This window comes from Pholcus phalangioides, unplaced genomic scaffold (assembly GCF_987345545.1).
Source record: "Pholcus phalangioides strain wild (caught in Gottingen) unplaced genomic scaffold, Ppha-v1.0 ptg000004l_1, whole genome shotgun sequence".
Lineage (NCBI taxonomy): Eukaryota > Metazoa > Arthropoda > Arachnida > Araneae > Pholcidae > Pholcus > Pholcus phalangioides.
The window spans coordinates 24,282,473-24,297,089 of record NW_028301597.1 but is presented as its reverse complement, the minus strand read 5'-3'; the positions used below and the strand labels follow the sequence as shown (position 1 = coordinate 24,297,089).

At 48.8% G+C, this 14,617-nt stretch overlaps 1 protein-coding gene across 1 annotated transcript in view; it reads left to right on the top strand.

Moving 5' to 3' along the window:
- LOC149086951 (uncharacterized) overlaps positions 1–14,617 on the top strand; it is a 173,353-nt gene that overhangs the window by 109,255 nt on the left and 49,481 nt on the right. The window contains exon 6 of the mRNA XM_089231158.1: positions 625–13,203. Coding sequence (XP_089087284.1) covers positions 625–13,203 — 12,579 coding nt within the window. The remainder of the gene's footprint in view (positions 1–624; positions 13,204–14,617) is intronic.

The following is a 14,617-nucleotide window of genomic DNA, read 5'->3' as shown; positions in this document are numbered from 1 at the left end:
GATCATCCTGGAGGAGAGACAATTGATAAAAGGAAGTTCCGTCACCGTGGGTTTGTGAAGAGCGTAAATCTACGAGTAATAGAAACGATGTGATATTGAACTACAGTGAACTATCGATGACTAATGGACACTGACACCAAGGCTATGTGCTAAATGTGTGCATCATGGCTGCGTGATGCTTGTGCTTACTCCACCCAAGCTGCTTTTTATATGTTTAGAATTTTTTTTAAAGAACTATCCGTAGTTATTAACAAAAAAGAAAAACATAGCTTCGCTGTTTTTGTGTGTGTGCGTGCGTGTGTTGTGTGTGTTTGATTCTTGCAACTAATAAATAAGCAAGCAATGCAAAAACAAAAAAAGCCCAAGAACTACTGTGTATACCGCTGCGTACTCCGTATACCAGTGTGATCATGATATCATGAGCTATGATATTATAGCAGCTGTGCCTTGCGAAATGCTCCGCAAAAAAAATCGCAAAATAAATAAATAAAGCATGCAAGCTGCTGCTATAGAAAAATAAAATGCTATGCTTCTCGCCGTGAGCGTCTAAAAATAAAATCTAATTTTGGACGAGAAAAAACAAACTGTTTTTATTGATTTGATTCCGCCAACGCAAAAAAACAGATTCCGCAGTTGCGCCATCTATTGCCGAAGATACCGACTACAGAAAGAGTCACGGCGAAGATCGAGAGATACTGCTGCCATCTGTCGGGATCGGAGGTAAAGAAGAGAGTGTGATCGAGTACGTCCGATCTGGTAAAAAAACGTCCATGAAAATAAGCGCTGAAACGGAGATTTATGGATCGCTGAATTCCGGTAAAATTTACCAGACAGCAGTGAAGGAGCTGACTTCATCCTCGATGCCAAAATTCACCGTTCCGCCTTCTGGTAAGGAAGAGAACGCCAAGAAAAAAGAGGAACCCGTCGATGATCATCATCACAAGACGACGCACAAGCTCAAAAATCTAAGTCACAATCATAAGACGCTTCCCATCTACAAGAAACATTCTTTCCCAAGAGACGAGAAAACCGACGCGATCCGACGCCACAAGAGACATCTACATGTGCTGAAGAAACCCCTGAAGAAGATCATGAAACACGCTCACCGTGCTCTCCGCTTCAGACGATCAACAGTCGAAACGCCGACCGAATACACACCCGTCAAGAGCTTACATCCCGTCGGTTTGGTAACTTCCATGACGGGAACCAACGTGATGGACGATCGGACAACATTCTGGACAACACTAATCGAAGGGACGTACATCAAGGGAACTTACGCTCATATCGTCAAAAGCACTTCGCGCATATTTTTCACTATAACAAAAACCGTATCGGCGACTAGACCTTTGGAAGAGTCATCGTCTACTACGACCATGCCGTCCTTCTCCACCCCAATGACACCCACAGGTGAAGTATTACCCAGTATCGACGACATACAGTCAGTATCCACCGAGACATCTCAGGAAGTGACATTGTCACCAACGCATGCGCTAGACAGCAGCGATAAAAATGAGGAAATCGAAGAGGATGGAAATACCAAAATCGATTCCATGACGACTTCCGATTCGGAATCAGCCACTCCCAGCACTAGTTCAGAATCATCCGTGCCAATTTCGACTGACATACAGAGCACGAAGCCGCACGATGAAGGTGCGCTGCACACAGCATCTGAAACGATGACCATGAAGCTGGAGACGAATGAGACATCAAATGAAGAACCTTCAGCTGATGGAGCAAATATGCCATCATCTCCACCTACGCTGATGGCTTTGGAACCTACATCGAACTTGGAAGAAGTGGCAGAGTCATTTTTTATTCCTACTGATTTGACATCAACTTCAATATCTACGCATTCAGAAGCAGAGGTGATTGACAAGAACATATTCACTCCAGTCATCAGAAGTGTAGACATAAACATGGGAGCTTCCATGGATACCGATCGTCTCCCAAGTAGCTCCATTGAAACTATCGATTTAGCTCCAGTGTACGTTGCGCCCTCTGTACATAGTGTTCCGAACAACGGAGGTTCGGATGTTTCTGGTATGAGTAGTGAACTGATGACGGAAGCCGAGATGAGTGATTCACATAACTTGCAGTCGCAGAATGATACTCCACGCCAATCAGCTGGTGATAGTCCGATAGTCGTCAGCACTACAGATGATGAAGTTCGTGATGCCACCACGAGTGATATTCCCGATATTCTAGCTGTTTCAATTGATACCAACATGGACCTACATACGTCTACGGATGAGGTGGCAGTCACCGATGCTATTAGAGACGTGATTGTCACAAAAGCGGATGAAAGCAGCGTGAAATTGCAGGGATCTTTGGAAATTTTTTCAACTACCGATGATACCGTCGGTAGTTTGAATGAGCAGTTGACTTCTATGACTGTGGTTGAACCAGGAAATGCCGATATGACCTCAAGCCCGCTCACCCTGAAACCAAGCGTGAATTATATGGATGACGAACAACCTTCTATCATCCCTGAAACAATCATCAGTACACCCAGTATCGATCCGACCCTTCAACTAGAGAGTGCGCTACATTCGGATTTTAGCTCTGAGGATGACCATAAACGTGTCAAACGTGTGGTGAACCAAAGAGCCACCGTCTTAAGACCAGATGGCCACATTGTGACTGTAGATCCTGCTGCCTTGCTCACTCCCACGACTCACTACACTACCTATACTTACTATACGACTATACTGAAACCCGGTGGTGGCACGAGCGTCCAAAGTCGACTTCACGTTGATTCGGACGTGGCCTATCCTGATGTCGCGCCTGACTTGAGGATACACACTCCGTACCGACACACCGTAATAGACGACGAGGAGCCCTGTTGCATCAGGACAGTCTACGAAGATGACCGAGGAGGTTATGTCACGATACCGACCGGTGATTACAGGCCGACTGCGATCACCCACACGACTACCTTCACCTATTACACGACGAGGTTCAGGGATGGTACGCCTCACGTCGATACTCGGAGAGTTGCGGAGACGAACGTAACCCCGATTCCAACTCACAGACCCGGAGGAACTTATGCTTATCCACGAGAAACTCACTACCACACCACCACGAGACCCCTGGATGGTGGGCGTCCGGCTACGTACAGGACCACGTATACGTACTACACAACAAGATTCGTTGGAGCGACACCAGTTACTGACACCAGGTACGAAACCGTGACGAGCGTTATGCCTTTTGACGATCATACAGCTGTGACGGTACGTGATCCTTCGAGACCACATGCTCACACGGTGACGAGGACTTACCTGACGACACGATACGTTCGAGGAACACCAGTCGTGGACACTAGGACTGAGCTGAGTCGAGTAACTCATTACGATGAACCCGTTAATACAGAACACCCGTACGTGTACGCGGCTCACTCCCACACGATTAATCCGACTCTGTACAGACCGAGTAGCTTAACTCACCGCACGACATTCACCTACCATACCACGAGGTTCAGAGACGGCACTCCGATAGTCGACACCAGAAGAGTCACAGAGACGAATGTGACTCCTATACCGACTTATGGGCCTCGTAGACCAGCTGCCACGAGAGAGCCACATCTAACTACTGTAGTGGATACTCGTTACATTACTCGAGTAGTACCGGCACACCGACATTCAACGATCGGCCCTGACGTACGAGATCCTTTCCGTACGTACCTGACGACGTTCACTTATTACACAACCAGATTCAGGGGTGGCACGTCTCACGTTGAAACCAGGAAAGAGACGAGGACGAACGTCGAACCTAACCCCACCTATGGGATTGATGCAGGATTTGCGACCAGATTCGTGGGCAGCGACGATGGCTATTATGATGATTATTGCCCAGTCTGCGAACAGGAACAACACCCTCGCGTTGCCGTTCCAATCGACGATGGTCCGCGCGTTGCCATTCCCATCGACGACGGCCTTCCCCCAGGCGAGATATCGAGAACCATACAGAGGGTGCTGCCAACGACTGCGACGCACTTGACCACGTACACTTATGCCACTACCACTCTGCAACCAAGTGGTGCACCACCGAGAGTGAGGACCAGACAACACACTGTCACCGAGGTTTTACCGGGCGTGGTTCTGCCTACCAGGGCTCGATCGTTGGACACCGAAGGCGCTAGTCGGGAATACACGTTCGGGGAGAGAATCCGAGAGAAGAGGACCATCGTAGGGTCACCCATTCGAGCATCAACAGCTGCTTACGATGACGTCGACGATGAAGTTTTCAACGACTTACAAGACCCTGTCAAATTGACGTTCATCCCGGAAGTTCGGCCGAGCAGAAGGGGTCCCAGAGATATCAACCAATCATCTGGATCGAACAGCCCCACTATACAGCGAGACAGAAACAGCTACGCCAGACGTATACGGACCTTCGCACCGAACACAGCGGTATCGGAAGAAATAAAACCGACTACGATAACGTATTACTCGACGTACACGTACTTCACGACGGAGCTGAGCAATGGGGTTCCCGTCATCAAGACCAGAGAGCATACGGTAACGGAAATTTTGTCGGACGTGATCGTACCCACAGTGACCAGAATCACTAGACCGAGACACTCGAATTTAATTCGTGGCACTCGTCTCGCTAGGCAGGCGGGTGTCTCGAAGAGCGAAGACACCGGTCATTCAGAACCCGAAACCGATAAAAAGGACCGAAGCACTCATCAAGAAAGAATGGATGGAAAAGGGTCCAAGGTCTTTCCAGATTTGAAAAAGAACCAAAGTATCAACAAAGATTCAAAGTTACCTTCGATGCGTACACTTTTAGGGTTCGAAGCACCTGAAGATTTAGAGCATGCCGGTATTGATCCCGTTGGAACCGGTGACAAACATGCATTTGAAGCACTTGATTTATTGGAAGCAGGCGATGAAAACAGAGCAGTCGCTGCTACTCCAGCGACCCACTACAGAACCTACACCCATTTCGTTACCAAACTCAAACCAGGTGGCATCACGAAGGTCGAAACCAACACAAAAGTGATAAGCTCAACTTATTATCCCAGTGAACATTCTAGTCAGAACCCGCCACCAGTCCGTCGACGAAAAGTCCGCCGGAGGAAACTGGTCAGGAAGAAGATAACCAACGGGATGCCAAAGTCATGTGATCATTGTCCCGTGGGCGACGTCCCCCGACGGCCTACACGACCGACTCACGCACGCGTACCGGGTTTCCGAGAGGATTTCCCGTTCGAAGACAAGTTCCAGATCCCGAAGGATTTTGGTTATGGGACGACACCCCGACTGCTGACTAGTTTGCCCCTGAGAGCGTTTGCTGGACACACGAGGTCGGCACCCAGAGCCCAACTGCTCGGGGATTTCAATGTCCCCCAGGCATATGATATCAAGCCGACTCACGTTACTTACTATTCGACTTACACTTACTTCACCACGGAACTAGTCAACGGTAGACCGGTTATCAAGAGCAGAGAGCATACCGTAACCGAGTTGCTCACGGACGTCGTCGTGCCGACTGTGGCTTCCGTCGGTGGCCACCATGACCTGAAAACACGGCGTCGTGGTAAACGAGATGCCAGCAACGTAACAGAAAATGCCGGAGAGTCTACTAATCAGTACGATAGCACGACTGTTCTTCCAACGAACCTCCTCAGGAGCAGTACCAGCAAGAGTCCGCAGGCCGTTCTCACCTGGAGTAAGCTTTCAACTTCTACAGCGTCGACGACAGTTCCAGAAGTGTCTATGTCGACGGTAACACCTTCTGGAACACCTTTGTTTGAACTCCGACCTTCTGAGGGTGAACACAAAGATGCAACGACTGATATCGTACTAGAATCGAGCGGTGATACTGCTAGTAAATTTTTAGGAATCGGAGCGGGGGAAACTCCAGAGCTAGAAAAAAACCACCAGTTATTAAAAACACGTAGTTTGAGAGCCGGGGGTACCGGAAGTGGATCTGAAGTCACTAATCCATCGACTTACCACACAACGTACCTTGAACTCGAGAGTGCACTGAAACCTGGTGACACCACAACGGTCTACCCCAAAAACCCGCTTTCCAGTTCAATTTATGATTCTGGACAATCATCAAACAACGGACGTTCTAGTCATACCCCTCCCCTGTCCAACTCTGCGAAAACGGAACCTACAGTCTTGAATTCGAAACATAACCACGGACAGATATACCGAGCACTCATGCTCACTGGTGATCTCCAGGCAGCTGGTGCAGAAACGCACCACCGTGCAGTTGTGTCCACCCCACTAACGTACTACACAACCCACACGTACTATAAGACGATCCTAAAGCCCGGGGGTAGTCGAGTCGTCGAAAGTAGCGTCAAAGTGACTAGTTCCGTGTACCAACCGCTGCAGCGAGGTCGTTACTCGGACGAATATCGGAGGCACGAGGCATTGCCCAGTGACAACGTGCGCAAGAACTTGAGAATGGAAGCCCAAGCTTCAACCAGGAGATGCGTAAGGTGTGAGGAAAAAGCACCTAGGGCACCTTACAGACCAACATTCGCACCAGTGAAGTATCCGGGGTATGTTGATGAAAAGAAGCCCTGCCAGTCTTGTCGTGATCGGCCTTATACGACGACCAGAGCGAGAATTCACTCGCACGAACCGTACAGGAGAGCTCCTGTGCTTGTGACGAGCGTTCCGGTCCGTAAAGTCTCGAACCAGGGTCGAGCCCTACCTCACCGAGCTCCAAATACGATAGACTACCAGGAGAACGACGTGAAGCCGACACGTGTCACTTTCTACTCGACCTATACTTACTTCACCACCGAGCTGCAAGACGGTAGGCCCGTAGTCAGAAGCCGGGAGCACACGGTGACAGAGATCCTCTCTGATGTCATAGTTCCTACAGTGGCTCCGGCTAGGGGTAAGAGGGAAGTCGAAATAGTACCGACGCAACTACCACTACTCGACGAGGGAGGAAATAACATGAGGAGGAGGTTGTTGAATGTCGCGGAGGACAATGATCTGATAGAAGGAAATTCAGACGAAGACAACGATTTACAGGATGCACCTGAGGATCTGGTAGGGTCCGTAGACGAGAACCTATTGGATGATCGGAAGTTCGACAGAAACGCACAAGTCGAGCCGATAACTCTTACAGCCGACATCTCGGACACTGCAGAGGTCAGCAAAGCATTTAGTGCTTATTTAGACCTCTTACAGACCAGTAAGCCTAAAGACTTCGAAGAATTGAATGAAGCCACTACGAGCCTGAGCGACATCGATGAAGAAACAGATGGCGCTTCTGATTTCGCGTCTGACATAAAAGTTTTAAACCGCAAAGAAGCTCTGATACCAGACACGACTACGACCCTGACGTCAGAAGTAACTAGGAATGGCCGTATAACTCGGTACCTCAAAACCATATACGGTACGTACATTAACGGGATCCACGCTCAAAAAGCTACTTCTAAATCCGTGGTGATCCCTCTGACGAAAATAACCAGGTACAATAATGCTGAGATCAGTCCGGTGTACAGCCCGAGTAGGTCTCTTGGATTGGTGTCCATAAAAGTATCTAAAACCACCCGAGGTCCTGTGGCTGTCCATTTCACTACCGAGATCCACGGTACATTCATAGCAGGGGCTTACGCCCAAACCGCACGTGTTTATACCAGTTACCAGAGGGTCACGGCGACGGTGCCGAAAGAACCGAAAATGCGAACGTACTCGTCCAGTACGGCGACTTACTCCGGGACCCGTAGGACAGGACTTCTATCATCAAGGGTATTGAAAAGCCGTGTAGAGGACGGCACGACTTTTTTGCTGGTCTCGGAGATCCACGGGACACACATAGGGGGTGCGTACGCCCATCTCGGGACTTATATCACACGCACCATCGCTCCAAATCCTACCGCTTTCCCACACGCACCGTCTTCTGATCTCCCGACCTACAAAATGAATGAGATAGAGACGGGGCTGATAACCGTGTCGGTATCGGACAGGGTATCTAACTCGACGACAACGAGGTTCCACTATGAGGTACACGGGACATTCCTGGACGGTACTTACGCGCACGTCCCGATAGCACGGACGGAGGTCATCTTTCCGAGCACGGCCGCTGAAGAAACACCAGTTTTGAACACCAAATCTAAACATACTGGCGAGAAAAGCCAAAACGCCTTGACCGGTAGAAGCGTGGGTGATGGCGCTGAAGAATCATCGATTAGAGACTCGGCCAATGACAAGAAAGATACTTTGAAGATCGGTCTGATAGAAGCATCTACTCGGATCAACGTAAATAATGGTACAACTACGCGAAGGATCTTTGAGGTACACGGCACTTACCTGGGTAACATGTACGCCCACGTCCCGAAGATTGTAGTGGAAACCGTGACTCCGACTGCAAGTCACGAGTTGAACACGGATGACAACAATGAAGAGGATACGACCGCGCGGACACCAGAAGTCTTAGGTCTAGTGGAAGCATCGACCGAAGACAAAGTGGTGAATGGGTCCACAAGACGATACGTCCACAAGATATATGGTACTTACCTAAGCGGGACCTACGCTCACGTTCCCAGCATTGATGTTTCGGCTATCGCGCCGACAGTCGTTTTGGAAGAAGTACGTCCATCCGACACCGACGAAGACGAAGACGACGAATCCGGAAGTTCGGAACAGAGCAGTAGAGGATTCGCCAGTCCTATCAAGTTACTGCCCGTGGAACTGAGGAAATCGTTCCACGGGAACAGCGAGGACGACGACCGCAGAGCAAAAAGGTACATATTATTCGATAATAATAACAATATCGATCTGCAGAGCTCTTTCACGCACAAAATAAAAGACACCGTTGATTACGACACTGAAAACACGGCTGCCACTACGCCTCTGTCCGATTACATACTCTTTCCGTCTAGATCCTCGACTGACGATGTTCACGGCACCAGTCGAGAAACTGCGACGATGAACAGCGACATGGACAAGCTAAAATATACTAGAGTATTCTCAAAGAAACCCGACAGAACCGAGCCTGATGAGGAGACACTAGTCCGGAACAAGAGGTCAACATCCAGGACTTATTACGGTCGGACCAAATCCCAGAGCCAGACAAGGAAATTCGGGTATACCCCTTTGGGTAAACGAGACACGACCCGTAAATATCAACCGACTTCTTCGAGGACTTACGGCTACACCACAACGACGACGAACAGTTACAGGGCACCTTCCAATTCCAAAACGGTATCCAAGGATTTCCTGATACCCAAAAGATCCCGATTATTCCCCCTGAGGAACCGGAACCCTCAATCAACTGAGAAAGCCGATCCCGAACTGGAACCAAGTTCGTCGGAGAGTAACATTCAACCTAGCAGGTCGAAGAAATTCGGAGGCCAGTCGAAATCGAGGCAGCCAGGACTGGACGATGAATTCGATGCCAGTGAAGCCATCGTCATGTCGGTGACTGACCAGCAGGTGCCGACACACACGCGTAGACCGAGGCCGTTGCGTGGCTTTACGGGACACGTCAAACTACCGAAATTCGCTTCTCGCCCAACGGCATCCGCTAACAGAAGGCAGAGTACACACTCTACGGCTTCGTACAGTCCGTCTAAAAAGAACAGGCTGCACACTCCGAGTTTTAGGTCGTTAAGAAAACCTACAAGGCAGGTTCGAAAGGAGGAGCCAAATCCGACTCCAGTTACGGAAGAGGACGTCCCCGAAACTACTGCAACCCGTAAACGTTTCACGCTCACAGCTTCATTTCCTGTAAACACTAAATCAGCTGCTGACTATTTATCCGACGCCGAAGACCCCAGTCGTGACAATAACATGGTTCATAGAGACCGGAACCGTAACCAGAAAAGGAGAGGTAATAAGAACAACTTCGGCCGCAGCCGGTCTAAAGCCGGAAGTGACGACGGCAGGTCGTCTTTCGACGAAGACAACAACGACGTCATGGTAAACAAACCGAGGAACCTTCCGCTCCCTCCATTCGGTCGGACTCGGGCTTTCAAGAGACCGTCAACATTCGATCCCCGGACCCTGAAAGAATCGACCCCTACCAGTACTTCAACGATCATTTACCTAACGAACGTACCACCATCCCCGATAGCGTTCGAGGAGGACGAATTCGCCGACGAGGACGGTGCCATCGAGAGGACGACGACGCCGAGACTCCCGGTGACGGTGACGGACATAATCACCACCGTCAAAACTCTAGCGATACATCTTGGACAGAAGACGTCCTACGCCACCATCACCACGACGGCCCATTCCACCAGCACGATAAAGCCCGAGGACTTGACGGTCGTGTCCAAAGACGGTCGGGTGAGGACGATCGTTTCCACGGACGTCAGTGTGCCGAGTGTCGAGACAATCGGACAGAAACCGAGCAAAGTCGTCACCGAGTATTTCCTGACCACGACGGAAATCGATACGACGTCACTCCTGGCTATAAAGATCAACTATGGGAGGACGAGGACTGACACTGTTGTCGCTAGACACATACTCACAACTCTCACCTCTCAGGTCACTACTGTACACGAACCACAGCAGACACCTTCACCAGGTGGCTTCCTACAATTCCCATACTTTCAGAACCCGTTTCTACCTCCTATTCCGGTACCAAACTTCCCAATCCCCCATACACCCGACACTTTTGCAATCACCGATGGTGCAACTCCGACACCGGGCATACCACTGATGGCCGATGGCGGATCACCGATGTCTACTTACACAACAGCACCTGTTATCGAACCCGCTGTTCTTCAGACACCGCTACCAGTTCCTCAGCAACAGCAGCTGGGTATCCAAGCACCTTTCGTGAATCCCTTCGCGCCTCAACCAGTGCTTCTGTTGCCATCCCTCACGACACAGATCACAGTACATTTCACGGGTCAGAACGGAGGGGTTTTCGCCGTCGTCACCACGGTCACTGTCCCACTGATGGCGAATCACGGTCACACGAGGATAGTCAGAAGCGCTGAAGAGACCCCGAGTTTCCCCGTTGTCAGCGCCACACCCGTGTTCACAGAAAACTCTTCGGAAAAATCGGTCGACACCAGCTATCAGATGTCAGTTCCCGATATAACGTTGAAATACGGAAACGTCAAGTCACATAACCTCGATCAGAATAAAATAAAAAACTTAAAATCTCCAGAACCAATCAAAAAACACGAATCCGAATACACATTTAAGAAACGCAAATTATTGCAGTTAGATGGCGATGAAGAAAAGACGGACGTAGAAACGGGCACGGATTCCGCTTTGAGCGCACGTCTTGGGGACGTAGAAGAAAGAAGTGGATCGGATGCTTTTGATTTAGACTACCCTTTCATTCCTCTAGCCCCGGGATACTTCGACGACGGTTTCTCCAGGCCAATACCGCCGGTGCGTGTCGTACCAACAAGACGCGCTTACGTACGTCGCATACGGCCCGGAAACGTGCCGCAGCCGATACCGGAGGACAATTACGGTAACCTCAACTACCCTTCCGAAACGTTCGGCATACGGCAGACATCACCCCAATTTTATCCAGCGAGGTTCAATCCTAATCCACTCGCACCACCAGCAGGAGCAGCAGCAAGACCATTCCTCCCGACTTACCCTGATGACAGTATACCTTACCAGGAGCCACCGGTCAGGTCACGACCACCTCCACCACAGAGAAGGCCGGAATTTGTCGATAATAACATCCCACCCCAAGGGAGACGTGTCATACGCTTGAGGAGACCCGGAAACGTACCCAACCCACAACCCGAGCTTATGGAACGCAAGCTGATCGTGAACTCGCCCCCTGAGGAATATACCCCTTTGAGAGCTAGAGGCCCGGTAGTAGAAACCAATACTGCTGATGTTCAGGACTTGAGAAGACCTACACCTGAGATCCTCACAGTACCGAACAGGGCAGCGCCACCTACCCTCATCCCTTTGACCTACTACACCACGTTTACTTACATGACGACTTTCTTGAACGGTCCATCTACTGCCTATTCAACCAGAGAAGCGGTAGTGTCCAATGTTGCCACACAAGCTCTGAATCCGAGTCTCGTGGAGCTTATAAGGTCCAGAGGTGGCTTCACGTCCTCTCAAGGTGCCCCAACAGCACTAGGGACACGCGCTCAAGGACCCACCACCACGGTTGTGAACCTAGCTTCCCGGGTACAAGTGTTTAACAGTGACATCTACTACAGCAGGCCGGACCTACCTCCTCCAGCGAGGGAACCACCGAGAGGATTGAATCGGCAGAGAATGAGCTTGACCCGCGAGAACCCCAGTGTCGAAACTCCCATAATTAACACTCTACCTATCTCGGAAGTGGCTGCTCAGCCAAAGACTTACTACACCCTCTTCACTTACTACTATACATTAAGCGATGGAGATCGGAGCAGTCACTCCCAAAGGTCCGAGGTTATATCGAAAGTGGCGACGGATACAGAACCGTTCCTGAGTCACAAATTCACCAACACCATCGATGGGTCGGGAGATTTGACCCTGAGTCCCGAAAGGGAAGTCATTAATTTGGGTTCTAGGGCAGTTGGCGGCACGACAACGGAAGTTAACCTCGAGCTCAGGACCGTGATCCATTTCGATAACCTCAGGAACGTGGCGATCGACAGAAACGGAATATCACCACCACAGTCAGACGTAAAACCAACCGTAACCGATGAGTTAACTGACAACTACTTGGAACCAGGGGATGCCGAAGTCCAGGACCAGAACACCTATCCTCAGACAGTTCCCATCCAGCCCTCGTTCTCCAGTACGCCATCGTTGCCCGAAGTTGGCGGGTCCAGAAACGCCGGCGCCACTCCCGAGATACCCCAAGACATTCAGGTAGTTAGAACGAGGCCGCATAGAGGACCAGTCAGGGTGACGAGCGTTCAACGCCCCGGATCGATCAGGAGCGGAGCTTTCGCGAACCGTCCCGGAGTTAGGGTCAGAGTTCGCCCAGTTACGAGTAGAGTGGAAGACCAACCTGCTTTGTCAGCGTCTTCTGAACGAGATGCCACTACAAGACTGGCGCCGTCATCAGAACCGCCGTTCGATGCCACCAGAACCACTCCAACGACTACCCCGGAAGAAGAAGATGAAGAAGACGTCGAGGACGAAGAAGCTGAAGGTGATGTTCCAGAGGAAGTGGAAGATGACGGAGAAGAAGAGGAAGCCGAAGAAATTGATGAAAATGATGATGATGATGCCGGCGACGATAAGCCAAGCACGGAAGACGACAAAGAAGCCGGAACAACAGAAAAGCCGAAAGGTGAGACTATTATCTTATTTTGTTTAGTTAGTATATAAAAATGTATTATGTTCTCTAAAGATTTCTTCTAGATAACACAAGGGAGAATGCGGGGGGGGGGGAGAAGGGAAAGGGGGCGACACGAATTGATTTATCTCAAAATGAATGAAGCCTACGAATGCACAGGGCAAAAAGTCCTATCCACCTTTATCTTTTGAACCGTTTGGTGATAGAAACATACTTTAAAACAGAAAAAGTATCCAAATAACGCACCCATTTTAGATGCGTCATTTTTGTTGTGTAAAATTGGGGGGTCACTTTGGTGATTATTACCGGCATGGCAAGGTTTTTCCCTTCTTGAGGGGGGGGGGGGAAAGGAGGGGGAGAAGTTCATAGAAAAAGGCATTTGCCAAGGTATTGTTAATTGAAGATTTACGAAAATTTAATTTAGGAAAAGTTCTATAAAACTTCACCATTAAAGTAACACTTTACAACTTGCATATACAGGGTTCATAGCAAACAGAGGGTTTTACTGGCAAACCGTTGATTTCAGAGGTAAACTTTCAATTAGAAAAAGTTTTCAAATAACGTTTAGTACTCAAATATATGTTATTCATGTCTCAAGGGGTTTTTACATAGTTATTAAAATAAAAAAAAATTAACTTTTTATAAGTCCCCGTGTGCCTCAAAACGCAATTAGAAAGTTGTTGCCACGTGTCCCCTGATGGAAACAAAAGAAAAATTCCACGTTTTCAAGGGGATCATGAAACACCCTATCAACCCTGCCCTATCTCAAACCGTTTTCGAGTTACGGTGGATAATCGGTTATCAAAAAAAATGCGTCAAGTCTGAAAAAAACCAATTCTTCAATTTGTGAAGTTTCTGAGAGATTGACATGCAAACTAAGAACACATTTGGAAAGAACAGGAAAATAAAATGCCATAAAGTGACATCAATTTCATTGAAATATCTGGTTTTAATTGTAATCTACAGGCTCTGAAAAATTGGCAAAGTTGAAATTGTTGCCAAAACTTTCAATCGCCAATTCTGCAAACACCCTTTTAGCTATAATCGGTCAAATTTGCCAAAACCTGTTCATTCCACCAGCTTCCGAAAAATGTTACAATACACCATATATCGGCTTTCTGGTTCAAGATAAATTTAGTCTTTTGTTTGCAATACATCTCTGAAATCTGCGTTTGTCGAAGTAGATATTCGACGAAAATTCGGAATTGGCAGGTACAGATTTTGGTGACAATTTGATTTTGCACAATAAGCCCTATAAAGGTGACACTACCCCCTATCTACAGGATATCCGTATATAATGGCGAGCGACAAGCGGTGAGATATCGTTGAAGTGAGAAATCGAATTGTCGCCAAAACCTGCTATAATTTCTTCGACAAACGCAGATTTGACTGATGTGTTGCAAACAAA